This window comes from Choloepus didactylus, chromosome 9, assembly GCF_015220235.1.
Source record: "Choloepus didactylus isolate mChoDid1 chromosome 9, mChoDid1.pri, whole genome shotgun sequence".
Taxonomy (NCBI): domain Eukaryota; kingdom Metazoa; phylum Chordata; class Mammalia; order Pilosa; family Megalonychidae; genus Choloepus; species Choloepus didactylus.
In genome coordinates, this window is record NC_051315.1 from 135056933 (window position 1) to 135084692 (window position 27760).

Consider the following 27760-nt stretch of genomic DNA (forward strand, 5'->3'; position numbering starts at 1 on the left):
CTGGGCCGACTGGACATCCATATGAGGGAAAAGAACAACTCTGACCCCCTACCTCACACCAGTCACAAGAATGGTAGTGACCTGTCATCCATCTAAATGTGAACACTAAAACGATTACGCTTCCAGAAGAAAACATAGAATATCCTCATGAAAAAACTCTGATCATAAAAGAAAAGACTGATAAATTAGACTTCATTAAGGTTAAATTCTGTCCTTTACACGCAAAAGCAAAGCGCTGCGTGGGAGAAGGTGTTTGCAATACAGGTATCAGACCAAGGCCATGTATCCTGAATAAATAAAGAACCTCCACGAATCAATAAGAAGATAGACAACTGACGGCGCGATTGGAAGCTGGAGCCGGCGGGGCCCCGCGAGCGCGGCCGGGCACTCGCTCGCTCCTCCTTCAGCCGGGGCGGGGGCGGCTCCGCCCCGGGGCGGCCTCTTCCCTAGAAGGCGAAGCGCCGGGCGTCGCGCCCCGAGCCCCGGCTCTGAATGGAAGGCTCGAGAGCGGCGGCGCCGGGCGGGCGGTGAGGCCCCGACTCCGCCCGCCCCGCGCGCCATGGGAGCGGCGAGGCCCGGAGCCCACCCCGAGGACGGCGGCGCGCGGAGGTGGCCGGGGCCCGGGGGCGGGCGGCGGGGCCGGGCGGGGTCTGCGGCGCGCTCGTCCCTGGACCCGCCTCGGAGGCCCCCGCGGCGCCAGGCAGGCCCCGAGCCGGCCGCGCGCTCAGCGCTGTCCGCCCGCAGGTGCGGCGCCCCCGGCCCGCGGGCGCGCCATGGAGGTGCTGCGGCGCTCCTCGCTGCTCGCCGCCGACTTCAGGGACGCCTTTGAGCGCGCGCCCAGCGACAAGGAGCTGGTGGCCCAGGCCAAGGCGCTCGGCCGCGAGTTCGTGCACGCGCGGCTGCTCCGCGCCGGCCTCGCCTGGAGCGCGCCCGAGCGCGCCGCCGCGGCCCCTGGGGGCCGCCTGGCCGAGGTGTGCGCGGTGCTGCTGCGCCTAGGTGAGTGCGCCCCGCGTCCCGGGCCGCGCCCCGCCGCCCCGAGATCCCCCGCCCCGTCCCGCGCCCCGCAGCTCACGCCCGGAGGCCCCCCGCGCCGCGCCGCCCCCCTTCCCGCAACCCGCCGCCCCTCGCCCCGCGCCCCGCCGTCCCCAGCGGGCCGCGCAGCCCGGAGCCCGGACACTCGGGCCCCGAACCACCGGGGCCCCGGAGGGAAGGCGGTCTGGGTGGCGGGACCTCCAGAGCGACCCTTGCACGCAGCTGGGCGCAAAATCCCTTCTGGCGTCCCGCTGTTGGTTCTGCAAAACAGAGCCTCTTAGTTAGGGGCCCAGAGCCCACCGCGGCTCTCTCCCTCTGGACTTGGGGGTCCCCTAAAGCCCCCTGCAGGAATGCGGGTGTCCCTGAGGAGAGCCGAACCGGGGTAGCCCGAATCCTAGGCTGTCTGGGCTGTGTAGATGCCAAGGGTGGGGATCCAGGGAGGAGGGACAGCCCAGCCCTGACCCCCGCTGGACCCAGGTTGTTCCTTGGTGAGCAACTCGGGTGCCAGCGGGTGGGCAGTGCCCTCGCGGCCAGGCCAGGGAAAGGAGGTGGCAGCCGAGGAGAGCAGAGTGGGGGGTGGGGCCAGCCCAGCAGGGGGGTCCAGAGAGAGTCCCCCACGCGAGGGTACCCAGGGGGTGAGCACAGAGGACCTCCGGGAGGGGGGTGGTATCCCCCTGGGGCTCGAGGGAGACCGAAGTGAGCAGGGTTTGGGGTTGGCCAAGTCTTGCTGCCCACTGCCCACCGGCCCTCTCCCAGCCGGGGCTGGGCCTGGGAGTGTTCTGGAGGCCCCTCAGCAAAGAGGTGGCCATCAGGGTAGGCCGAAAACAGGAAGGACCCGGGGTCATGTCCTCAGTGGGCCCCTCCTGGGGCCTGTCCTCCTGGGCCCGTCCTCGGTGTGGGAACGGCCAGTCCAGCCCTCGGGTTTCCAGGCCACCCCTGCTGGGTCCCGCTTGGGTTCCAGATCTTCACAAATCAGCTGGCCCTGGATGCGGGTCCCGCTGGAGCATTCCCTGTTTGCTTTGGCTGGCAGAGCAGATGGGCCGGGGGGCACCTGGTCAGCTGCGTGGGGGTCCAGCGTGGTCTCCCGGGCACTGGCCAGCTGTTGTCAGGGGCCTTGCAGTGAGCAGACGTGGTGGCGGCACCTTGGCCAGGGCATCTCCTTGGCCTGAGTGTGGCCGCCCTCCCGCCCCCCCGCCGGCTGCCCAGCAGTGTGGGTGGCGCAGGGATGAGGGCACGCCGCTGGTCTGTCTGACTCTGCCCCTCCAGCGACGTCGCCTGGAGCAGCCCCTCTGGGTTGCTCTCTGCCTGCCCGCCCGCCCGCCCGGGCAGCTCGGCTCGGGTGTCGGCGTGAGTCACCCTGGCAGGCCCAGCCTGCGATTCCCGCCCCACCGGCCCAGCAGGCGCTGACCGGGCCACCGAGGCAGGTCCAGGGGCACCAGGGCCCCTCCCCGCCTCCTGGTCCTCCTCCCTGTCACTGGGTCAGGCGGGGTGGGGCCGGGCGAGGCTGCCTAAGTGGGGAGCAGGGCCGGGTGGGTGGGGAGGGGGGTCACACAGGGAAGTGAGCCCAGACAGGGCCGGGGGCGGGGTAGGGTCCAGGGCCGTAGGAGGGGCGGGCTGGCCCAGGCCTGGATGGTGCCTGGGTTGGGAGCCCACCTCTGACAGCCGTGTGACCACGCAGGGGACGAGCTGGAGCTGATGCGGCCCAGTGTCTACCGCAATGTGGCCCGTCAGCTGAACCTGTCCTTGCAGTCCGAGGCCGTGGTGACCGACGCCTTCCTGGCCGTGGCGGCCCAGATCTTCTCTGCAGGTGGGCCCAGGCTGTCCTCACCCGGGGTGGAGGGGGACGGCCCTGGGCTCCCGGGGCAGGGGCCATGGTCAGGGAGCAAGCCTGGACTCCCGTGGGTCAGCCCTCGCCAGGTCCTCGGTGTCATCTTGTGGTCACACATCCGCAGCCAGACCCACTCCCCCTACCCTGCAGCCTGTCCCACTGTCCAGGTCATCAGGAGCCCACCCCAAACGGACTGCCCTCAGCAGCGGCTTCCTGCCCTGTCCTGAGCCTGCCGGCTGGAGCTTGGGGCTGTCAGGGAGGCGGGGGCACTGGCTGACCTGGCTGTCCCCACTTGGCTGTAGGTCTCTGGTGCCTTGTTCTCTGCCCCTGGGGCAGCAGACAGCCCAGCCCCTCTTGTAGGGTCATCTGCTCCTGCCGCCACCTCTTGCCCTCACCCTGAGTTCAGCTCTCTGCCTTCTCTGTGCCACCTTCTCCCGGCCCCCGAGGCTCTCCTCTTCCCTGGTGTCCCCTGCGGGACCCCTTCCCGTCGGGGGCCTTGTCAGAGCACATGGAGCAGGGATGCCCCATAAACCCTAAACCTCATGTCCTGGCCTGGCCTGCCCCCAGCTCTGTGAGTCCACCCTGTCCCCGCGTCCCCCTGGCCTGTGGCCAGCGCTGGACGCTGCTGTGGAGGTGAATGAGGCAGCCCCTCGCCCACCTGCAAGGCCCGCAATGCCTGCCGAGACCCCAGATCCTCTGAGAGGGTCAGCAGGTCCCAGCCCTCAGGAGGGAGAGCTTGGGGTTCCCAGGGCTGGCACCCCGGTGCCCTGCTGGGCCGGCGCAGGGCGTGCGGGCGACGACGAGGTTCCCAGCAAGGCCGGCGGACAGGGAGGCCCCCGGCGAGGAAACGGGCTCCCTCGGGGCCCGGCAGCCGTGAGTGGCCCCCAGCGTCCCCTGGCCCAGGAGGCAGGGCAGGGACCTCAGCCGAGTCAGCCCACAGGCTTGGGAAGCCCCCGACGGGCGCCTGCCCCCACCCCCTTGGTTGGCAGAGGGAGGGGCCGGTGCTGGCAGGATTCCCTCACGGTGGGGCTGGTGGAAGGGAAGGCCCTCCGGAACATTCTACCAGTCCCCATGCTGGGTCCTGGGCAGGGGGTCCATGGGCATCTGGGTCTCGTCCGCCTCCCTCCTGGGGCATCCGTGGGACCCTGAGGTACGCAGAGCACACCTGGGGGGAGCAGGTGCGGGTCCTGCGGCTCCTGGGGTGGGGCAGGTGGGGAACCCAGCACTGTGGTGACAGGGTCGGGCGGGCCCAGAGTCGGCCTGCCCTGTTCAGGTGGGCTGGGGGCCGGTGTGGCCGGTGGGGGCCTGGGGCTCGGCCCTCGCAGTGTGGAGGGGGCACAGCAGGGTGGGCAGGTGGGTGGAGGGGTCCCGTGGGGGTCTGGGGGGCAGGGCAGGGGCCTGGCCTGGATCCAGGCCCCACCAAGGACACTGCAGCGGGGGCATCGGGCAGCATTGGGGCTTGTCGTCTCCCGTACCGGGACCCCTGTCCCACCCAGGCCTGATGCCATCTGGTGCCTGTCTCCGGCTGTCAGGGGCCAGTTTAGGATCCGTGAGCAGCTGGAAGGAAGGATCATCTCTGAGAACACGGGCGGGTGGGGACCGAGGAGGGGGTCCCTGCAGAGCTGCCCCCACCCCAGCCAGGCGGGGGCTCAGGACAAGCCTCAGGGGTCCTGGAGGAGGCAGTTTGGGGGGTGGGCTGGGGGAGGGGGTGGCCAGGCACTGCCCCCACCGATGGCACCCTCGGAATAGGGCGTTCTTTTATTTGTAGTCAGATTTAAATCTCGTAGGTTTGTTTGAAAACCGTTCTGGAACAGAACGTACCCTCAGTGTCCAGCGCCCCGCCCCCAGCACAGTGGTGGCCGCTCCCCCGCCCCCACCTCGGCCTCTGGGGGGCCTGGGCACCCACGCCTCAGGCAGTGCCGCCCCCGGCTGTGTGACTTGCAGCTGGTGTCCTGACCTCCCTGGGCCTTCTGAGCAGGGCTCCGGTCGGCTCATTCTGCCCCCGACAGACTCCCTCAGGCCAGCTTGTGGCCACCCTCCCAGACCCTTCCAGCTTCCCGCGGCTCTCCCCTCCGGCCCTGTCCACCTTCCCTGCCCTCTGCCTGCGGCCCCACCCTATGCTGGCTGGGCCTTGCCCGCACGGACCCTCAGGCTTGCCCTTCCTCCCTTGGCCTGGCAAGAGCCTCAGGTGCAAGCCTACCTCCACCAGGAAGCCCACCTGCTCTGCGCCTCCCCAGCCGGCCGCTCACGATGTGGGTGCTGACCTGGGCAGCTCGGGGGCTGCTGGGATGGGCTCGGCTGTGGCTACTCTGGGCTCCAGCACCCGAGGCCCCCGGGGCAGCGGCCCCCAGGCTGCTCCTGGCGGGTTTTCATCGGGAGCTTCACGGCCCCCTTCAGAAGAAAAACAAATGTCTCCTTCCCCCTTTAAAAGTTCGGGTCATTCCCAGTTTTTCCCTCTTAATACAAGAGCAAAATGTTTCACCACAGAAAGATGAGTAAACAGAAGAAAAATGTAAAGAACTCAGCAACAAAAAGACAAATGACCCAATTAGAAAAAAAGGCAAAGGACTTGAATAGAAAATTCTCCAGAGAAGATACACAAATGGCCGAGAGCATATGAAAAGATGCTCAACTTCATGAATCATCAGGAATTTCAAAGCAAAACCCTGAGACACCCCAGGGCTGGCTGCCCCACTGGGACGGCTGCAGGGAGGCAGAGATGAGGAAGCCCCGGCGAGGAGGGGGCGCCCTGGTGGGAAAGCTGGCAGAGCCTCGGAGGCTGAACCCAGACGTACCCTCTGACCCACGGTTCCCCTCCCAGGCTTATGCCCCAGAGAAATGAAAGCACGTCCACAGGGAGACCCGTGCACCCGAGTTCACAGCAGCGGCACTCACCCTTGCTGACAGGTGGAGACGGCCAAATGCCCACGAACTGATGATAAACACGGGGGGTCTGGCTCTGCAGGGGGTATGCTCAGCCACAGAGAGCAGGTGTGCCCAGGGCCTGGCAGGAGGGCAGGTGTGCCCAGGGCCTGGCCAGCTGTTGTGGCTGCTGAGAAACAACTTGTGTGGGTGAGCAGAGCCGAGTTGCCAGAGGGTGGCTGGGGCTGGCCCAGGCGGTCAGGCAGCTGCTGGTGGGAGCCCCCAGGACGTGCAGCTGGGCTGGGGCTGCCTGCTGGTTCCGTTCATGATGCTCCGTGGACTGGCCGGTGGGCAGGGGGCTTGGGGATGCTCAGGACCCTGTGGGGACACTGCCCGGCCAGGGCTGGGTTCAAGCAGGGTCCTGGGGCCTGGGCTTCTCCCCATCCTGCCGCTGACAGCCCCGTCTCCCCCTGCAGGCATCACGTGGGGCAAGGTGGTGTCCCTGTACGCTGTGGCTGCGGGGCTGGCCGTGGACTGTGTGCGGCACTCCCAGCCTGCCATGGTCCACGCGCTCGTGGACTGCCTGGGCGAGTTTGTGCGCAAGACCCTGGCCACCTGGCTGCGGCGGCGCGGCGGCTGGGTGAGCGCCGTGGGGAATGCGGGTGCCGGGTGGGTGGGCATCAGCGGGGGGAGCAGAGGGCAGGGAGACCACCGGTAGGCACTGGCCCCTCCTGCGGGGCTGCTCCGGGGCAGCCTCGGGTGGGGGCCTGTCTGCAGCTGTCACTGCCGGGGCCCAGTGCAAGGAGAAGGGGTCATTTCTTAGCAGGAAGAGAGAGAAAGAAGAAAACAGGGAGGAATGGTCACTCATTGATTCTGGAAGGGATGCTAGATGTCCAGGGGCTCCCAGGGCTCCTGGAAAACAGTTTGTGCCCTGGTGTCCAGGGAAAGGGTCAGTCTGTGGGCTCCTCCCGCCCCAGCTCCTGGGGCCCCGTGGGGCTGCAGCCTCCCCTCCCGCTCTGCAGGGTCCGTCCGCCCAGCTCTCGTCCCCATCTGAGTCCCCACAGGGGGTTGGCTCCCTGTGGTGTCCATTTGTCCACACCTGTTCTCCCGCCTGCTCTCACGCATCCCCTCTGCCCTCCCAGACCGACGTCCTCAAGTGTGTGGTCAGCACCGACTCCGGGCTCCGCGCCCACTGGCTGGTGGCCACGCTCTGCAGCTTTGGCCGCTGCCTGAAGGCCGCCTTCCTCCTGCTGCTGCCCGAGAGATGAGCCACCCACCTGGAAGCCCGTGGCCCCTGGAGAGCATCCCCCTCCTGCTGCTCCCACCCTCGGAGACCTGCCTCGCTGCTGGAGGGGCTGCCCTGAGCCCTGGACCCCACAGACCCAGGCCCTTTGGAAGGGGTGAGCGAAGCTGCCCCTGGTCTCCCCGCTCCTGGGCCCCAGGCCTCCCCTCCCCTGGTGGGGTCACAAAGTGGGGCCCATGCTCCACACAGACGCCCTGGCCAGCCTGGGGAGGGCTGTCTCTGCTGCATGGGCACTTGCTTGCTTGGTCTGAAGCTGCTACCCATGTGGTTGGAGCCCGGGTGGCTGTGGGCCTCACCGGCCGTCTGGGTGTCCAGCTCACATGCTGGCCACTCAGTCCATTTTTGGAGGAGGCATGTGCCCCTGACCCCTGTGGGATCCGGTGTGTTAGGGACGGAGTGTGGGGCTCCCGGCCGCAGCCTGACAGATGAACACGAGTCCTCCCAGGAGAGGGACAGTGTGTGGACTCCAGCACAGCCTCCCGTCGGTGTAGGGGGCCCGGCTGTGTCCCTGCGGCCTGTCTGGTGACCTTCCACACTGCTCTTGCCAGGGCTGGGTGGTGCCCCATCAGCCAGGCAGTGTTGGGGAGTCCCAGCTCGAGAGCCCACCCTGCGGCCCAGCTCCTGCAGCGAGGCCGGGCCCAGCGGTCTGCACCCCCAGCCGCCCACTGGGGGCAGACGTCAGCACCAGGCACCTCTGGACAGGCTCGTTTTCATTTCAGACAAAGTGCCTGTTCTAGTTTGCTAATGCTGCAGAATGCAAAACACCAGAGATGGATTGGCTTTTATAAAAAGGGGGTTTATTTGGCTACACAGTTACAGTCTTAAGGCCATAAAGTGTCCAAGGTAACACATCAGTAATCGGGTACCTTCACTGGAGGATGGCCGATGGCGTCCGGAAAACCTCTTGTTAGCCGGGAAGGCACGTGGCTGGCGTCTGCTCCAAAGTTTTGGTTTCAAAATGGCTTTCTCCCAGGACGTTCCTCTCTAGCAAGCTTGCTCCTCTTCAAAACGTCACTCACAGCTGCACTCTGTTCAGTCTCTTTGAGTCAGCTCATTTATATGGCTCCACTGATCAAGGCCCACTCTGAATGGGTGGGGTCACACCTCCATGGGAGTATCCCACCGAAGGCACCACCCACAGCTGGGTGGGGCACATTCCAAGCAAATCTAACCATCACCAAAACGTCTGTCCCACAAGACTACAAAGATAATGGCATTTGGGGGACACAATACATTCAAACTGGCACAGTGCCCTTGCTGTGCTCAAGTTTCTACCACAGAAGAGCAAGAGGCCGAGGGTTTGCTTGAAAATAATGGGTGTGTGTGTGTGTGTGTGTGGGTGGGGAAGGGCGGTCCGGAATTGTTCTCAGGCTGTAACGTCTGCTCCCAGAGTAAGGAGGCCACTGCTTGTCTGTGACGTGCTGTGGCGACAGAGTGGACACTGCCGCTGAGCCCTCCCACTCAGGTGTGACACGAGGCAAGGCTCTGGGTGACCGTGTATTTGACAGTTTAGAACATTTTAGAACTTGGGATGGGACTGGCTGTTGCTGCTAACTGTGCTGGAGAAAGCAGGGAAAGAAAGTGCTGGATCAATGTTGGGAAAGCCTCTCCGTCTGCCCTGAGAGAAACCTTGTGTCCTGGGTCTGCAGAGCTGAGACTCAGAAGAGCAACCTGCCCTGTTCTGCGAGGGGCTGAAGTACAGCACAAGTGGTATCCCCAGCCTCGCAGGGCGTCTGCTGGTAAAGCAGGAGTGTAGCCTGGGAAGGAAAGGGGTCCTGGAAATTGGGATGGGGGCATATGGGCCGATGATGACAGACATTGAAACCTTAGCCTCTGTTGAGTCTTCTTTGCCCTTCCGCCGCCACCGGGGAGGTGACTTGCCTTGTCTGAGGCACCTGTAAAGGCCTGTGAGGAGCTGGCTTGCAGGACACGGCCAGTTCCTCTAGGGACCCACCCCCACCACCCCTCTTTCTTCCAGGCCTGTAACTAGTCTCAAGTTCCAACAGGCCCCAAAAGGAGGTACAAAGTGTGACCCACGAGGAGGTGGCTGCGCTCCGAAAGAACTGCATGAGTTTTCCAATTTATATAGACAGAAACCAGGGAAATATGTGTGGGAATGGATATTAAGGGTGTGGGATAATGGTGGAAGGAATATAAAGTTGGATCAGGCTGAATTTACTGATATGGGTCCACTAAGCAGAGGTTCTGCATTCAGTGTTGTAGCTCGAGGGGTTAGAAAGCGCGTGAACAGTTTGGGTGGTTGGCCGAAACGTGGACCAAAAGGTGGCTGGCACTATAGGGGCTGAAATGCCAGAACTGCCCTGGTATGATGTAGAGGAGGGGATCCAGAACCTTACAGAGATTGTGATGTTAGAGTGGATTTATCATGGAAGACCTGCTCTCATACCCCTGGAATGTCCTTTTACAAGGACTGTGAGGAATAAATTTGTGAGACTAGCTCCATCATCCCTGAAGAGCTCTGTAGTCGCCCTTCTCTGCAGGTATTACTTTGCGAATTTTCTGTAGATATTACTGTGGGAACTGCTGTCACTGAGCTGGAATCCTTAAACACAGTGGGGATAATCGGGTCCTGAGTCAGCAGAAGTAGCTGCAGTTAATCGCCACAGACAAGGTGGGCATGGCTACCGTAATGGAAAACAGGCTCAAAGCGGCAGTCAAAATAATCTGACTCACAGAGACTTATGGTGTTGGCTAGTAGATCATGGAGTACCTAGTAGTCAAATAGATGGGCAGTCTACTAAATTCTTGTTTGAATTAAATAAGCAGAATTGTAGGTCAAGTGAACAAAAGTCTAACTTGAATCACAAAAACAGAGTCGCGGCCCCTTAGTCAATTCCTAGACTTGAGACAGTTTACAGATCCAGAGCCCCTTGAATGAGGGGAAGCCCGGGTACCCTTGGGGAAGGACCCCGTTACACTGCCAAAAATTTATACTCTTAATCTTGCTCCCAGCCTTCCCCAGGGGGACCTACAGCCTTTTATCAGGGTAACTGCTCTGGGGAGGTGAGAGAGGGTTTACTAGTCTCTGTTTGAAAAAATGTTTGAAATTTTCCATAGTAAAAAATTAAAAAAAAACAACAACAAAACTCTACTGGAAAGCAGAAAAGGAAGGCCCGAAATAGGATATCAGAGCCCCGTTCCTTCCCTGTGTTCCAGGTAGTCGTCCCTCAAATCCCGAGGGCACCCCAGGTCCTGGCCCGGAGGGGAGGGGAGGACAGAGTGGGGGAAACCCTCTGAAACATTTGAGCGCTTCTGCAGTGAAGGCCTGCAGCTCCCCCTCCCCACTCTTATCCTGTGCCCCCCTCCTCCCCCAGCTCTCCCATTCCTTCCCCTCACCCTTCCAGCTCTTCCCCCCCTTGCCCTCCCCCCAAGCCATCCTTATCCTCAGGACCCGGCCTGCACCCACTGCCCCACGTCTCCCCTGACCCTCAGTTAGGGGTTCCTGACCTTGAGGGAGCCTCTGAAGCCCTGAGGCCCCAGGACCTGTGACTCCCTTCAGGAGGTCGGAGTTGGTGGGCCTAGCGGCTCACAGGGGGTCATGGGGCCATAGGGGGTCCACAGGGGAGTCACGGTGTCATGGGGCTCACAGGTGGCCCGTGGGAACATGCCGAGTTGCCTCTGTGCAGCCCCCCTGCTGTGACTTGGCACCTCTCTGGCTGTCCGCCCTCCTGGTGGGAGCCCCTGAGGGCAGCCCAGCGGACAGCCCCGTCTCCCATGAGGTGCACATGGTCTTCCCATGGACACTGGACACGAGGTGGGTGCACCCAGTGAGGGAGAACAAAGGCGGCTGTTTCTGGAATCACCAAGTGGGATTGTCCCAACTTCCTCGAGGCTGCCTCCTGCTCTCGCGGGCCACAGTGGGTCACGTGCCACACACACACATGCACAGACCATGCTTACATGCATGCACATGTACACACGCATCAAGAGCAGAGGCATACCCTTGGCGTGTTCCCCTTTGCTGGCCCCAGGGCCCCTCGCTGTGTCCCTCTCGCCTTCCTAATGACACCTGCAGGTCCCACCTGCCTGGCTGCTGAGCCGCCTCCTGTCCAGCCTCTTGGTGTTGGGCAGTCCTGAGGGCCCTAGGCCACTGCGCGGCCTTCACTCCCCCCACACGCCCGCCTCCCTGGGCCTGCTCTGGGGGCACGGCTGCCCCTGGAGGCCAGTCCTATCCTCGGCCCTCAGTGTCCACCCCATTGGGGTGCACCATCCCTCGTCTCCAAAGTGCACCTCCCCCCAGCCCTGCCACCCCCCCAGACCTGCACACACACGGGGCCCTGAGGGCACTCGGTGAGTGTGACCCCCTACCCCAGACAGACATGGGGCCCTGGGGTGTCACGGATATGAAGTTGCACGGGCTGCCCAGTACGGTCAGTGTGGCTGTGTCCCCAGGTCCTCAGGTGGGACGAGAGTTGGAGGGAGGGGAGTGGGGGCAGGAGGCCGGGGTCGGGGCACTGCCCGAGGCTCCGGGCACCCGTGTGTTTCCAGCCTGAGAGGGTAGGTTGCAAAGTGAGAGAGCTCAGAACGGTGGCAAAAGTTACTCAAGCCAAGGTCTCCGTTAAAGACACAGCAGAGGGGCAGACCCCGTCCACAGCCTGGAGGACGTTCCTGAGCACAGACCAACAGGAGCTGTGAAACCCCATCCGAGGAAAACACCACAAACCCCCTAACCTCACAAAAGTAGAACCTGAACACGAAAGAAACACAGTGTTCCTGCCCACGGAAACTGTTATAAAGAGGGCGAACTCCTGTAAGTAAACTGGTAAAGTTAATGTAATTCCCATAAAAATATCGAAATCTTTTCCTGGAGCTAAATGAGCTAATTCCGAAGTTCAGATGGGGAAGAACAGGCAGCGCGGCCAGGACAGGCCCAGACGCCGCGACATGCCCGGCGGCCTGTGAGTGAGTGAAGCTGAGACGACTGTTACACCCGCAGGAAGACGAAGTCGGGTGTTCATTTCACCCTCCACACCAAGACAAACTGCAGATGGATCAAAGCTCAACAGCAAAAGGAGACCACACAATACCAAAAAAGATGGGTGAGTTCCTTTGCAACTGGGGAATGGGAAAGACCTTCCTAAATGATTTAAAATCCAAGAACAATTAGAAAGAACAATATATTTAGCTACATAAAAAAGTAAAACATTTTACCTGACCAAACACCAACCAAGCAAACCACACATCCCATAAGCAAAGTCAACAGACAAATCACAGTTGTAACTTTTAACAGTTTCAAAATATTTGTAACTTAAAATTAGGGATGTTCATTAGGGTTAATATTCCTATTTCCTGAGCTCTGAAAACCAAGAATAAAAAGGTCTACACTAAGAGAAGCGCCAACCCCAACACTCCCAAGATCCCGTTTCTCGCCTGCTAGGTTGGCCCGCACCCAAGCTTTGACAACACGCTGCTGTGGTGGCGCCACGCGGGGGTGGGGGGTCAACACGTGCGGCCCCCGGGAGGCAGCGCCGGCCATGCCCGAGACAGTGCTCTGTGGTTGCTGACAATCTCACTTCCGGAAAGTTCCCCAAAGACACGCTGGCACCATCCGAAATGCAGATGCAGGGTTCTCCACCGAGACCCTGGAGACAGCCCACCGCAGGGCTGAGGGTGAGCCAGGCAGCGGCCGCGGGAGGGCCCCGGGGTGCCACACACCCGAGGCTGAGAGGTGGCGATGGGGCAGGGAAACACACACCCGTGTATCGACAGATTTCTGTTTTCAGGGGAAATGGTGACCTACTGAGGGAGGAGGGCACGTGTGCGAGGCTCTGCTGAGTGCACCCTCTTATGGTCTTGATGATAGTCATGTAAAATGTTTTCTATAATCAAAAATTACTTCAACAAGAAGGCAACCTCTAGAAATTAAACAGATACAAATGGACTTGTGCAAGTAGCTTCTGAAACCACAGAGAAAACAATTGTTCCACTTCTAATAGTGTTTTGACATGTCTTCCATGGGAAAAGTACAAAAGAAAACCAAAGAAAAATCACACTCCCAGCAGCAGCCTTATTGTTAACAAGTATTATTATTTTGAAGTAATTATATCTACATCCTGTAGAATAAAGCAAATAATGTCAAGAACTAAAAATTTCAACTTAAGAGAAATAAGATCAAAGGATTTAAATTAAAAAAAAAAATCTATAATCTTCAAACTTGAGTGGAAGATTAGTGTGAACTCAATTTTCTTTCCAAGACCGTGCGTATCCCATGCCAATGCCCAGCTCCCTCCTGGCCAGGCTGGTGGAAACACAGGCCCACGGGGGCCCCTCTGGCCACGTATGGGATGATTTAAATACCCCCCCACTCCGAATAAAGAGCCTGTGCCTGATTAAAATCACACCCAATATCCACAGAGATCTTGGGTCCGTGGTGGCGGGAGGGGGCAGCTCAGTGGCTGGGAAAGTCCTCATCCACCAGCCGCGGAGGTCGCTGGGCCCTCCTCTCTCCGAGATCGGTTGGCAGAGGGAAAGAAGGAAGCACCATGCTGCTTTCTGGTAGAACCTGTCTCGGGATAACCAAATTTATCCTAATGGGTGAAGGAAAGCTCTCCCGGAGGGTGCCGGCACTGGAGGTGGAAGTAACGACAGCAGAGGTGGCTGTTTGGCAGCCTGAGTGGAGCCCCCGCAATGGCTGCGCTCTGGGGTGAAAGGCTGATGGGGACTGGAGTAAATGGGCAGGCGGTCAGCACCAGTAGAGCCAGGCCGGCAGGCAGGGGGGCCCCCGCCCCAGCGGGACCGGCACCGGGCAGGCCTGGAGCGGGCGCTGCACTCACCAGCATGTCGGCCCAGCCCCAGGTGGCAGCCAGGGCTGGGGGACAGGCCAAGGGCAACAAGGAGGCCATCCGCCTGTCCTGAGCAGTGACAGCTTCCCCGGCACGCCAGTGGCACAGGAGAGATGACAGGGACTTGCAGCAGATGAGAAGGCTCCTAGGAGATGGAACACCAACTCGAGGTGTGGCCCTGAGGCCAAACGAACTGCTGGGTGTCGGGAGACATTGGGCTCTGGACGGCACCGCGGCAGTGTCTCGCTCCAGGACCCCCCACCCTGAGCCGGCCCCTTCCAGCCAGTGGGCATGTGGGCTCTGCCAGCCGATACCCAGGCGGAGGCCCGGAAGGAGGAAGGGGAGGGCCTGCAGTGCTTCCAGGCCTTTCCAGCATCACCCAGTGTCACCCAGTGCAGAGATGGCTCCAATTCCGTCTCCAGGTTACTCTGGGACACCCAGCAGCCCCAACATGCCTTGAGACCTGGGTCCCAGCGAGAACCCGGCACACGGCGGCCCCTGTCCCAGCCCGGGAGGAAAGCCCTCCCGCAGGCCCTCCCCGCGGGGCCCAGCACCCACCTCGCCTCACGGGCCCTGCTGGCTGACTCTGTCGCATGGTGTGCTTCTGATACGGTGGCACGTTTAGACAGACGCTAAAGCATTTAGGGGTAAATGACATCATATTTGGAATTTGCTTAAAAATAATGCAACAAATCAAGTGGAGGAAAAGATGGAACTAGCGTGGGGAAAATGCTGTCTGTGGTTGAAGGTGGGCAACAAGTACAAGGGGCGAGTGTATGTTTGGAAACTTTCATGGTAAAAACAAAAACGAGAGGAACATTATATGAAAGAATTATAAAATAAAACTTACATATTAAATGAACTAGCCCTCGTCAGTGGAACGAATCCTGAAGCCCGCTTGGCTCTTTTAAAGGTGACCATACAGAGCCACCCGTTTGGCCCCATCTTCTCTTCGACTTATCATCGACTACTCCTCTAGTGAAGATTTATAAATATTTTAGATCTTGTCAAACTGCAGGAAGGAAAAAGGACAAGGGAAGGAGGAGAGAGTCCCCTCCCTTAACTTCTCGGGGATAAGCCTTGGGAAAGCCCCTCGTCACCAGCAGGTGAAGAAACAGTCCACACAGCGATGATATTCAAAATCCTCAGCCACAAAAATAAAGGCCTTTTATTTGGTTTCTCTGTGCCGCACAGGAGTGCTGAGCATCTCCTGAGCCCAGGGACGCATCCAGCCACACGCGCTTCTGCTCCAGGGGCCTCTGCCCTGAGGCCGCTGGTCATGGGAGAAGCAGCTGTGACCTTCGACCTTCGGGCCGTCGCCCTGCCCCTGCCCAAGCATGAGCTCTGCCTGACTCCTAGGGTGTCACCTTCCTGTAGGTGACGTGAAGATGCTGCGTCAGGGGCTGTGTAGTGGTTGCCATGGAGACCGTCTGTTCAAGTTTGCCTTCAGAATTCAGCCTAAATTTTCGGGTAATCTAAGCAGAGAGACAAAAAGAACGATCACAAACACCTCAGTTTTATCCTCAAGAGACTTTGCAAATGCTTGGGACCCTGCCATGTGCCAAACGCCGCTGCGGTGCCTCCAGGAGGACGTGTCACGGGCTGGGGGCCGGGAGCAGCCCAGGGGTGCCCCGAGCTGTGGCGTGTGTCCCTGAAGGAGCAGTCGAGGCCCCTCTGGAGCCTCCGTTTCCAATGAGAAACCAAACCTGTGGGGACGAATCCCAAATGAGAGAGTACTGCAGTTTCAGAATTTTGCGCGAAAAAACTTGTCAACGTTATTAAATGAGGTGTGAGAGCATGACAGATGTCAAGAGGGAACTCACCATCACTGTCCCAGTTTCAAGAATATGCCGGGGGTTCCAGAAGTGCATCCTGGAGCTCTGCTTCTGACCATGGTCAGAAACACACAGACAAGCTGCATTAAACATCCATTCAAAGACATCAAAGAACCGCCGGGAGGCAAGGCCGGAGGCCCAGGAGAAGGGAGGCCGGGCGAGGCCCCGAGGTGAGCGATGCAGTGTCCGCAGTCGAGGGGCAAACACCGGGGCCCTGGGCTTGCGAGGAGTGGCACCCGCAACGTGGCCTCACCCCAGGCTGGCCCACCGTGCTCTGCCCTCCCCGACGAGTGCCCGCACGCTCAGGACTGCTCTCAGGGGAGATGACACCCGCCAAAGCCTCAGATCACCGCTGAGGTCCTTCATAATGACGCCAGCAGATAAGCCCAAACCACTGCTTGCCAAAAGGAAAAGCAGAAAAGGGGAACAGGCCCCTGCCCCTGCCTGGAGATGCCAACACTGGAGTTCTCAGGAGATCAGATGGAGAATTTACGCAGAGAATAGGCTCTATCACAAACAACAAGAAATTCTGTAACTGGAAGATTTAAAAAGTGAAATTAAGACCTCGATGAATGGGATTAACAGCAGCTTAGACACAATTTAGGAGAAGGCTGGAAAGGTTGGAAAATGGCCAGTAGAAAATACTGAGGCTGAAGCTTGGAGGAAAGAAAGGAAGGGAAGTAAGGTGGGGAGTGGAAGAGACACAGCGGGAGCTATAAGAACCTGTAGCATATGGGTAACGGGTCTCAGAAGAAGAGAAGAAAAAGAAGAGTGAATTTAATAAAGTAACACGATAAAAGACCAATGTACAACAAGCAGTTGTATTTCCATATACTAGCTGAGAAATAATTGGAAATTTAAAAAAATAATTTGTAACAGCACTCAAAGCCACGAAATACTTAGGGATAAATCTAACAAAATATGTGCAGGACCCATATCCTCCAAAGAACAGGGCAGTGTTGAGGGAAACCTGAATAAATGGAAATATTTACCATGGTACTGGATTGGCAGATTTACTTTTAAGATGCTACTTCTCCCCAAATTGATCTAGGAAGGCAAGCACTTCCAGTAAAAATTTTTGTAGAAACGGACATGCTGATTTAAAAATTCATATGGAAATGTAGAGGGTCCCAGGAGAGTCACAACAACTTTTTTGTAAAAAAAAAAAAAAAAAAAAAAGAACAAAGCAGAATGACTCAGATGAGCTGATTTTAAGGATGAGAGTGCGCTGTGACCCCGGCGCACGGTCAGGCAAGGAGACGCGGGGGCAGACAGAGCCCAGGATGGATGTGGACACGTGGATGGGGAGGTGATTTCTGACAGGCACACGTGCTTCGGGGACGCCAGGGCAGCCCAGCCAGTGGGCTGAGCCCTGGGCACCTGGCATGGAAAACCATGATCCTTGACCCCACTCACACCTCACAGAAGCATCGAGTCCATAGGGAGAAGGAAAACATAACAACTCTTGAAGAAAATACAGAAGAAAATCTCTGCAACCACGGGTCAGGAAAAACTTTTATATAGGACACAAAAAGCACTAACCCTAAAAACAAAAATTGGCAAGAAGGAGTTTATCAGTTACAACCTTCCGCTCTTCAGAAGGCACTCGGAGAGGTGCCAAGGCCACTGAGCGGAGCACTGTCCCCAGATCCTCCGATGACAGGCCGCCTCCAGAGCCCGCGGTGGACGCTCATGGCTCAGCGAGACGATGACAGCAACCCAGGGGAAAGCCGGGCACACGCGGTGGACCTCACACCACAAACAAGAAATAAGCGGCAAATAAGCACTGCGAAGAGAGCAGCGTCACCACTCACCAGTGAAGAGCACACCAACGCCACAGTGAGGGGACCAGGGCGAGTGGAGCGGCGACGCCGTGTACAGCAGTCGGCGTGACACGTGACTCAGCAATCCCAGTCCCAGGAGAAACGAAAGTCACATCCACACGGGCGCACTCACAGACGCTTCCAGCCGCTTTACCCAAGACAGCCCAGAGCTGGAGCCGGACCAGATGTCCACAGATACGGATAACGGGTAATGGAAGGGCAACGCGTTCGTGCTGTGGACTACGGAAGTATCGATGCAGCAGTGTGAAGGAATCTCAGAAATGTGGTGCTGGGCAACAGAAAGCAGACCTGAATGCGCGTGTGTTGTGCAGCTCCATTTAGGAGCCTGGGACGTGCAGGGGCAGAACAGAGGGGCACGAGGGCCCTCCCGGGAGAGACGGACGCCGTACGTCTGGGTGGGTGGAGGCTGCAGGGGCACATGCACGTGTCGAAACTCGCCAGACCGTAAGGCTTGAACTGTAGTTTCCATCCGGGCTGATGGTCACGTTTTGGTAGTGGGTGGTGGTGGTAGCACAATGTGACTGTAACTAACAGCACTGAATTATATGTGTGAATGTGGCTAAAAGGGGAAATTTTAGGGTGTATATATGTATTACCACAAAATAAAAACAAAACAAAACAAAACTTAGACCTTGCACTTGAAGGGAATGTACAGATTGTATGTAAACTATACCTCAACAGAACTGATGTTCAAAAAGTTCAGCCGCAGTGACTGGAGCGTGGTGCTGGACCAGGGGTGGACAGAGGTGTGGGACGGAGGGAGGCACTGTGCTCCAAGAGACCCTGGTGTGGCGGGGCGGTGCCGTGGGGCGGAGGGCAGGCTCCCCAAGGAAGGTGGGCACCTCGTCACCCAAGGGGGGTGGAAGCGGCCCCCACCTCGCACCCTGCACAGAAGTCAACTCCAGCTGGATGAGAACAAATTGCAAAGCTTCCCCCAAAAAAGAGAACATTTTTGACCTTGTGAGCGGGACGCTAAGATCTGAATCCATTCTGAAAGACACTGGCAAGTCGAACCACTGAAATGCAGAACTTTTGTTCCTCAAAAAGCAATACACAACAGGGGAAAGGCACCGGCGGCCTGGAGAAGACACCGCTTGAGGAACAGCGAAGGGCTCCTCTCCAAATTCTCCAGCGACCCCGAGGTGTCAGCAGAGAGAATGGCCTGGAGCTCACTCCGTGTCACGGGGCACGGCCGGAAGCTGCCCAGGCCAGGCAGGGGGACCTGGGAGTGGGACGGGCTAGCGGGCGCCCCTGGGCATCAGCACAGCTGGACAGTGTCTGCGCGCAGCTCTGCTGGGCCAGGCCTCCCTCCCCAGCGGCCAGGGCCCCTGGGCACGACCCCAGGTGCCCCCGGACCGTGCCACCATCCCTGTCCTGGGCGAGTGGCCAGCTCAGCACTGTGGCCTTGGCCATCCGGTTTGCCAGGAGGGCCTCAGAGCAGCTCTGGGAGAGCTGGCGGCGGTGCTGCTTGTGACAACCTTGTCCCTGCGGGGTGGACGCGACAGTGGCACCCCTGTGCGCGCTCAGACAGCGTGCCCGGGGCTCGCTGCACACGGGGGCTCCTGTCATGCCCTCAGCAGAGGCCTGTTCGCACCACCAGGGCCGACAGGGAGACGCTGGCTCACCCCACAATCCAGCACTGACCCCAAAGCAAGGCGACCCCAGCAAAGGCAGAGGCTCCACACCTGCATCGACACCCGCTCCCCCAACTATTAAAAAATGGCAATACAGGGATTTTCCCAGGCACGTTCACAAGGACAAGGGAATGCCGTGTGAGTGGAAGAGGCCTGTCACAAAGGGGCTCAGGCTGTGGGTGCCGTTCACATGGAATGTCCAGAACGGGCTGTCAGGGCTGGAGCGGACAGAACTGCGGAGTGAGGGCTAAAGGGTGCGAGGATGCTTTCCGGGGTGATGAAAATGTTCTAAAATGGATTCTCATAGTTGCATGACTGTGAATACACTAAAAACCATTGAATTCTATGTTTTAAGTGGGTACAATGGATGGTATGTGAATTGTATCTAAAAAAGCTGTTAAAAACACATGAGGATGTATTTGCAGGTCCCCCGAGGAGCCGGGGAAAAGGTGGAAATGTTGGACTTCACCATCTGGGTTATTCGTGATCTTCTCTCAAGCACTGGGGGCTACCAATTTAGTCGGCTAACCCTCTACCACGGGACTTGCCCTTAGGAAGCCTGTTACTGCAAAGGAGAGGCTGGGCCTACTTATAACTGGGCCTCAGAGTCTCCCCGAGTGCCTCTTTGTTGCTCAGATGTGGCCTCTCTCTCTGGCTAACCCAACTCGGCAGGTGAACTCACTGCCCTCCCCTACATGAGACCTGACTCCCAGGGGTGTGAATCTCCCCGACAACATAGGATATGACTCCCGGCGATGAGCCTGGACCTGGCACGGTGGGTCTGAGAACATCTGGGCCAAAAGGGGGAAGTGAAATGAAACAAAGTTTCAGTGGCTGAGAGATTTCAAATGGAGTTCAGAGGTCACTCTGATGGGCATTAGTATGCACTACACAGAAATCCTGTTTTAGATTTTAGTGTACTGGAATAGCTAGAAGTAAATACCTGAAACTATCAAACTACAACAGTTTTATAACTATGTAGCTTACGTGGGGTGACAGTGTGACTGTGAAAACCTTGTGGCTCCCACTCCCTTTATCCAGTGTATGGACAGATGAGCAGAAAAATGGGGACAAAAACTAAATGAAAAATAGGGTGGGATTGGGGGGGGGATGGAATGCTTTGGGTGTTCTTTTTACTTTTATTTTCTTTTTGGAGTAAGGAAAATGTTCAAATATTGATTGGGGTGATGAATGCATAACTATATAATGGTACTGTGAACAGCTGGTTGTACACTGGATGCTTGTAGAGTATGTGAATACATCTCAATACAACTGAATTATACAAGGAAACACAAACGCGTGAGGCATGCTGGGGCACAGGTGGAGTGTGAAGCAACTGTGCCCCCCACAGAGGGTGGGACCCAGCCAAGCACAGCCGAGAGCAAGGGTCCGGCCCAGAGCTGGAGATGGAGATGACACCACAGGGCGAGGTTCCCACCAACCCGTCCAGCCAGGGTGCCGGCCAGGGGGGGCCACAGCCATCGATCACAGCCCCCTCCGCTAGGAACAGACACCCAGGGGTGCCTGTGTGCAGGAAAGGGCCCAGGTGGCGGCCCGACGACTGCCCGGAAAGGCTGGCTTGCAGGATGGGCCTGGGTTGGGGTCTGGGAACGTGGATTCCACTTCAGGAGGGTGCTCGGCGGGCCCGTGTGCCCCCGCTGTCCGGCAGACGGCCATGTGTGCCGAGCGCTGGCCTTCCCTCGGGGCTCCGGGGTGCAGGTCCCTGCCCGGCAGAGGTGCCCACGTGACCAGCCCCCCGTGCAGCCCTGGGCCCGAGGCTCCGTGGGCTTCCCAGTGGGCAACGTCACACACGAGCTGCCACAGTGCGCTCTGGGGGAACTGGGGGCGTCCCCATGACCCCACGGGGAGAGGATTCTGGGGGCTGGTGCCTGGTCACCCCCAGACCCTGCCCCACGTGTCTCTTCCCTTTGCTGACAGTCCCTGGGGTCGCCATGGGGACGGCCGGAGGCAGAGGCTTCTAGGAGTCGCCAGGCCTGGGGGTGGTCCGGGGGACCGCAGCACACCAAATGCCTAAGCAAACCCTGAACATGAAATACAGAGAGCAAAGCAAGGAAACAGAAAATTTAAAACACAATTTAGAAGGAACAGAGCTCTAGAGGAAGAAAACAAAAATGACCATTAATATCCTGAGAGAGAGAAGAGAGAACGCTACATCCATGAAAGAAACGAAAACAGGATGCAAAGAAAAAGGAGCATGCGGAGGACAGAGAAGAGTTCATGGCAATTAAAGGTTTGATAGCAAAAATAAAAAATTCAGTAGAATTTTTGGAAGAGAACAAGTAAGTCTCCCGAAGACAGAGCAAAAGGACAAAGAAATGAGGGGAAAAGGGGGCGTGAGATCTGAAGACTAGGATGGCCCGTGAGGTGTGGCATCCAGGGAGGCTGGCGGGAGGCAGCCCTAAGCTGAGCAGGCAGCCTCGCCCGGCAGACCCCGCAGCTCCGGGGGAGGGTCTCCGCTCGAGGAAACGCAGGGTGGAATTCGGGTACTGGATCTGAGTGCACAAAGATGAGTGTCAGACAAATGGACAACAGCAGGGCTTGGTGTGAAGTTAAGTGATAAATGCATGAAAAACAAAGAAAAGAAAAAACAGGACAATGACTACTCTTGAAAGGCAGTCGAAAGGAAAGTCATCGCGGACTCCGTGGCTGAACTGTGAGCTCACCAGGACACGGGCCCCAACAGAGCCACAGCATCGCCTCTGGGGTGGGGTGGGTGAGCGTGGGAGCCAGGTAGGGTCTGGGGCACTGGGGAGAGCAAACTCTTCCACTGAGGAGCAGCAATAAATACATTATTGATAAACACGGAGCTAAATGCTAAAGGAATCCACTGGAAGTGCTGGAAGCGGTTAGCCCTGGGCGTAGGAGTGGGGTCAGATGTGCAGAACCGCTCTTTGTTTAATGTAACTCTCAAACTGACAGATCAAGGAGAAAAGACATAGGGCAAAGGAGACTCTGAATATTACAATTAACAAGTCTGATTTTAAAGACACAGAACTCTGCACCCAGCCGGGAAGACCCATTCTTTTCAAACACCACTGGGAAAATTAGAAACACTGACCGTGTGTTAGGCTACAGAGAAAGTTCCAGCACATTTAGGAAAACTGTCATGACAGGGACCACATGTTTTGACCACTGTGAGCAAACCCAGCAGGACATATGGACACGGAGCCCCTGGTCCCCTGGGAGCCCGTCACCCACCTGCCATCCTCCTTCCGGCCTTGCGACTCCCAGCCACGGGGCTTCCTTCCTTGCTACCGCCCACATCAACCCACGGGGCCCTCAGCCACCGCACCTGCCGAACCCGCCTCTCCCAGCTCTGCCCCCGCTGGGCCTCCCCACTGCCCGCCGTCTCTGCCTCCTCCCTCCCTTGCAGAAACGAAATCAAACCTAGTTCTCCAGTGAAAGCCAAATAAACAAAATCCAAACAAAACCCTGACAACATAGGTACGTTTTGGCACATATATTCAAGAACAAAACACACACACACAATATCAGAAAAATAAAGGGGACACAGAGAAAATAAGATCTACCACTTCTCTAGATGAAATTGACACTTTTCCTGGAAAACCTGAATTTGCAAACAAAGAAAGGAAGGAAAGCTGGACAAATCAAGACTCCTGGAGGGAATCAAAAGCGCGGTGAAGGCTGGGGCTTCCCTGCCCGGCACAGGGCTCCGGGGTCTTCCCGATGAGGTCCACCTGCCAGTCACAGGTAAGCCTGAGGGGCCCACCCCGTGCAGAGAGTCGGAAAAGGTGAGCAGCTCCCCGCCCACTCAACACAGCTGATGCCAGACATGAAGACGGATCTCTGAAGAAAAGAATTTGCTATAACAGGGCAAGGAGGTTTATTCTGGAAAAGCAAACACAACTCAACACTTAGTTGACGGGAATGGAACTCACAGCATGAAGAGCTTCCGGTAGAAGAAACGTAGCGTCCTCCCAGAAGAGGCTGCACAAACACTTGAGAAAATTCACAACCCATCCCTGAGCACAACTCTCAGCGCACAACCCCCAGGGCTCCTTCACCTGGGAAAGGTCTCAAGCCAGGACCCCACAGCTGGCCCGAGTGGTGGGACCTCCAGGTCCCCACGGGAGCCCCGAACACGCATCGGCTCACGCTCACCTCTGCTCCGGCAGAGCCACACAGGAGCCCGGCAGCCGTCCACGCAGGGCGCTCCCCACACACCAACAACCAGTCCCAACACCGAGTGGAAAACGCTCCCTTCACAGCACCAACAAAACCACACGCCCCGAAGACTTCAGCCCTACAGGAAATGCGCTGGACCTATGATGACAACTGCAAAGCAATCAAACTTGGCTATCTTCTGAAACTCAGCAAAGGCGACCTGAAATCACCAAGACCCCACCGTGCTGCCGCCAGCGGAGAAAAGACGCCAGCTCTTGGCAAACTAATTTACAGATCAATTCAATCTCAATGTAGACTTTACCAACCTTGAGAAGCCCTTTCGAAAGTTGCCTAGAAGAGGAAATGCTTACAAATAGCCAAGAAAATTTGGAGAAAAGAATAAGAGGAACTTTCCCTCAGATATGAAGACAAGACGTAAAGCTATGATAATGTAAAACACTGTTATTGGTAAAGAAATGGACAAGCAAGTGAAGAGAAAGTAAGAGGGGCCATATTTACGGGAATGTGATTTAAGACAAGCAGGGCATTTCTCATCTGTGGTGTTGGGTTCACTGGTTGCCCATCTGGGAAAAGTAGAAGTGTATACAGCATTGGGTAAAAAACAGATTTGAGAGAGAAAAGAGAAGGATATTTTGATCATTTGGGAGCAGACAACACCTTCCTCAGCAAGAAACCAACCCACACCATAAAGGAAAACGGCCCCCAGAGGCAACCACAGAAAAGCTTCCAACCTGTGGGGCAACTGCATCATAAACAGAGCTAAAAACTAGCCACAGATTGGGAAATACTTGTCACATACAGACCAGATGAGAGATTATTAACTACACTGCACAAAAAGTTCCCACAAATCAACATGGAAATGACCACCCACAGAAACGTGACAAAAACTTCAACACTGAGCAGATCAGCAAGCACAGGAAAATGCTCTTCCTCACTCGTAAGTGAAATTCAAAACATGGACGAGATGCTGTTTTTTATTTATCAGATTCAAAAGGATCAACAAGTCTGGAATGGACCACGTTGGTGAAGCAGTGGGGTAGAGGACGCTGGTGCGATGCTGGTGGGAACACAGATTGTTATGAAAACCAGGTTAGTGTCATCTATCAAAATTTAAAATGCACCTGCTCATTCTTTGACCCAGCGACAACTGGGAGAAATACAGCAACAAATAAGCTTGCAAAAGCGGACACAGCCAATGTAAAAGAAGGCTATGGCTGCCGCAGTAGCCACAAATCTCTCTGTCCTCAGCCAGCGACTTGGCAACTAAGTTATGGGACAGCTGTACTCTGGGATAATGTGCAGAAGTGAAAATAATGATGTAACACTGAAGACAGAAAGGTCTCCAAGATAACATGGTAAGAAAAAAACGAGCCAGGGAATCATGTGTAATCCCACTTATAATTTAAAAATATATTAAAGAATTGATATTTGATGGGGATGTTTGGGTGGCTGGATGGATCCTTAAGTGGTGAATGGATGGTTGGGAGGGAGGATGGATGGGTGGACGGATGGGTGAACAGGTGATGGTTAAATGGTGAATGGATGGTTGGCTGGGTGGTAGATGGGTGGATGGATGAGTGAATGGGTGATGGTTAAATGGTGAACGGATGGTTGGCTGGGTGGTAGATGGGTGGACGGTTGGGTGAATGGGTGATGGCTAAATGGTGAACGGATGGACGGGGTGGGTAGGTGATCAAGTACAGTAACATGTCCTTAGTAGAACCAATTGGTGTTCACTATAAATGTCTTTCAACTTTGCTGGGTGTTTGAACATTTTCATAATAAAACTCTTTTATTTGGAGGTATGCAGGTGTGTGTGTATGCATGGAAAGATGTGGAAGGAGGCATACCACAGAGTTCTGCTTCGGGAAAAGGGTGAGAAACTTTTGCAGGGCTTGAAATTTTTTCCAAATACATATTCACTTATTATTTTGGTTACTAAATTATTTTTACTAAATACGAGGAAAGAATTTCTGTAACAAGCAGGCAAAGTTCTGCCCCAAACGTTGTTCAATGAGCTTTTCCAGCCTCATCCAGGGAACGAGGGCTGCGACTTGCTCGCGGGTCTTCTTGTGGTGCTGGGATTGGCGCCCGGCCGTAATCCTCAGCACAGGAAAATAAATGTTTACTGAGAACCCACAGCAATGAGACAAACGCGTCTTGTTTTCAGTGGTGCAGAAGAGAATCTACTCAAAGTAAAATCACTACATACCTCTGTAACAAATTCTAAAAATAAATCAGAATAGTCAATGTTTGTTGTGCATTTTTACGGAACATTTCCACATCCAACTTTTTCAATGGATAAAAGTTTTTAGAAGTCAAACCTGACAAGTCACTGATGGTATAAAATTAGTTTTGTAATTAAATGAAGTGTTTCTGTTAAAGCAATGAGGCTGGTGGGTGAGCCACTGAAGGGAAAGACTAGAAGCTTGTAACGGACAGACAGATGGACGGAAAGAGAAAGAAGTAAGAAACCACATTATTTTCAAATGGACACAGCCCAGATTCAGGCTGCAGAATCCAGGCCTTGTGTGGATTTCTGCCGCATGTTCTCCCACAGCTTGGTTCACTGGGGGGCTCCCGGGGAAGGGTCTGCCCAGGCTCTGGGCCCGCTCACCTGTGCCACGTGGGGCTCCTTGGCAAAGGAGATCCTGGCGATGGAGTGCGACGCAATCGACAGCTCCTGCCCGTTCACCTCGCCCTCCTCCACCTCCACGATGCCTGGAAGGAGCGGGCTGCGTCAGTGCGCTATGGGGCCACCGGGGCTCCCCGGGCACACACGCCTGCCTGCGCTGTGTCCTTGGCTGCGTGGGTCTTACCAGAGTTGTTCAGACTCAAGGATTCTGGGGGAGACCTGAGCTTTGCAGCTGTGGAGGTGACACAGTTCCTCCTGCCTGCGGCTGACCTCCCCAATGGCAAGGGGACCTCTCTCCCTACTGCTCGTGGACAGGGCCCCTTGGAGCCGGCTGTGAAGCTGCCCCATGTGGCCTGCACTGCCAGGGGAGGGAGATGAGCGCAGCGGAACGGACGCCTGGCTTCTGCCCAACCTCCGGGCCCCACCCCAGGCAACTCTGACCATCTGCTGCTGCCAGGGAGACCCCTGGGAGCCAGCAAGGTGATGTGAGGCCAGCACAGGCTCGAGTAATTTTTAGTCAATGAACTCAGTTGAGTTAAATATTTTAGAGCGAAACACACCGGGGTAAACCAGCAGTCAGCCAGTGACCTCCAGAATTCCCTGCTCTGATTGCCACTGCACCCCAACCCGAGCCCCAGGGGAGCAGCTGAGCACGTGGCCACAGCAGGAGGAAGCCTGCAGGGCAGCACTCCTGACGGGCAAGATGCAGCTCGCGAGGAGGAAGCCGGCCTGCTTGCACCCCACAGCTGCCACGGGTGCTGCTCGTGGGCCATCCCCACCCCCCGCCTGGCCGTGTCACCTGTGTTCTGGGCGCTGACGAAGGCCACCTTGTTGGTGTCAGGCTGGAGGCGGATGAAGCCGCACTCCCTGTGCATCGGCCTCTTGGTGTCCGCGTGGAAGGCGCTGAACCTGCAGACACAGGAGGTGTGCGCCCGGCAGAGGCCGTTGGATGGCGCGCTCTCAGACAGCCCCTCCAGGTCCCCCTCGGCGTGAACAAACGCACACTCCTCGCACGTTTGGAAGCACAGAAACGTCAAGACCACGGGGCCTGGAAGGGAGCCTGGGGGGCCCCGAGCATGGGGGGGCTCTCATCGGAGTACGGTGGGGAGGCTGGGCCCACTCCCTCCGACTGGGAGCGGCCCTCACCGCCCACCTCCCACCCACTGCCCACTCCCACCCACCACCCACCCTCACAACGCCCTCCCACCTGCCACCCGCTGGCCTCCACGGAGGAAGGGGTGGCCTAGGGGCTTATGGACGAGAATGGTGCAGCACTTGGGGGATAGAGGCTGTGGCAACCCAAAGCTGAGTGAACCTGGGGAGGACCACCTGCTGGGAACCACGCTTGTGATCTACTTTCCGGGAACGGTGTGCGCTCTTTAAGCACACTAAAAGAACCAAGTGCTGCATTTTCCCCCAGGTTACTGTTTGTCTTCTGATCGTACTCAGGGCATTTTAAAAAACCCCTGTGGTGTTAGTCAGGATATTTCCCATTTATTTTTCTTTCCCTTCACCAATCCTCTTCTCAGCTGTATCTAATCTGTGGTTAAACCCATTTATTGAATTAATTTCAGTTACTGTACTTTTTAGTTTAGACTTTCCATTGGGGAAATGTGAAAATGGTCTGGGTATTAGCAGAAAGGAAACATGCTGAAAGAGAAAGATGGCAAATTTTTGACTGTAAACAAGCATGATTTGAAATAAACATAATATGACCTCAGTTTAGGAAAAAAGAAAAAAAAAAGGGATGCATGTGTGCATGTACGTGTGCAACACAGCCACGTGTACGTACGTTGGTTCAGGGACATGAAGTGCAG

At 57.0% G+C, this 27760-nt stretch overlaps 2 protein-coding genes across 8 annotated transcripts in view; one reads left to right on the plus strand and one right to left on the minus strand.

Annotated features, from left to right (window-relative positions):
- The first annotated feature begins 445 nt into the window (after positions 1-445).
- BOK (BCL2 family apoptosis regulator BOK) lies at positions 446-27716 on the plus strand. Of its 2 annotated transcripts, none has more exons than XR_005218872.1 (5): positions 446-996; positions 2711-2839; positions 6199-6362; positions 6865-7122; positions 25694-27716. XR_005218872.1 is itself a non-coding variant. In XM_037850057.1 (5 exons), exons 2-5 carry the CDS (start codon positions 774-776, stop codon positions 6988-6990), a joined length of 642 nt encoding a protein of 213 aa, XP_037705985.1. In that variant the 5' UTR covers positions 446-609; positions 745-773; the 3' UTR covers positions 6991-7873. The 2 variants fall into 2 exon arrangements, 1 of the variants encoding a protein (XP_037705985.1); XM_037850057.1 differs by lacking the exon at positions 25694-27716 and having other exon boundaries at positions 446-609; positions 745-996; positions 6865-7873.
- The window catches only part of THAP4 (THAP domain containing 4), a 51642-nt gene continuing 35241 nt past the window's right edge, over positions 11360-27760 (minus strand). For 2 of the 6 annotated variants that reach the window (XM_037850054.1, XM_037850053.1), the window contains exons 3-5: positions 26743-26852; positions 25926-26029; positions 11360-15303 (exon numbers count right to left, since the gene is read on the minus strand). In XM_037850054.1, coding sequence (XP_037705982.1) covers positions 15184-15303; positions 25926-26029; positions 26743-26852 — 334 coding nt within the window. In that variant the 3' untranslated portion in view covers positions 11360-15183. The remainder of the gene's footprint in view (positions 15304-25925; positions 26030-26742; positions 26853-27760) is intronic. The other 4 variants (XR_005218870.1, XR_005218869.1, XR_005218871.1 and 1 more) reach the window with 4 other exon arrangements.

Excerpts from the sequence above, each read along its gene's own strand:
- BOK (XM_037850057.1), top strand. The coding sequence starts at position 774 with ATGGAGGTGCTGCGGCGCTCCTCGCTGCTCGCCGCCGACTTCAGGGAC. Across the intron at positions 997-2,710 it reads CGCGGTGCTGCTGCGCCTAG|GGGACGAGCTGGAGCTGATG; the intron begins GTGAGTGCGCCC and ends GTGACCACGCAG. Across the intron at positions 6,363-6,864 it reads TGCGGCGGCGCGGCGGCTGG|ACCGACGTCCTCAAGTGTGT; the intron begins GTGAGCGCCGTG and ends CTGCCCTCCCAG.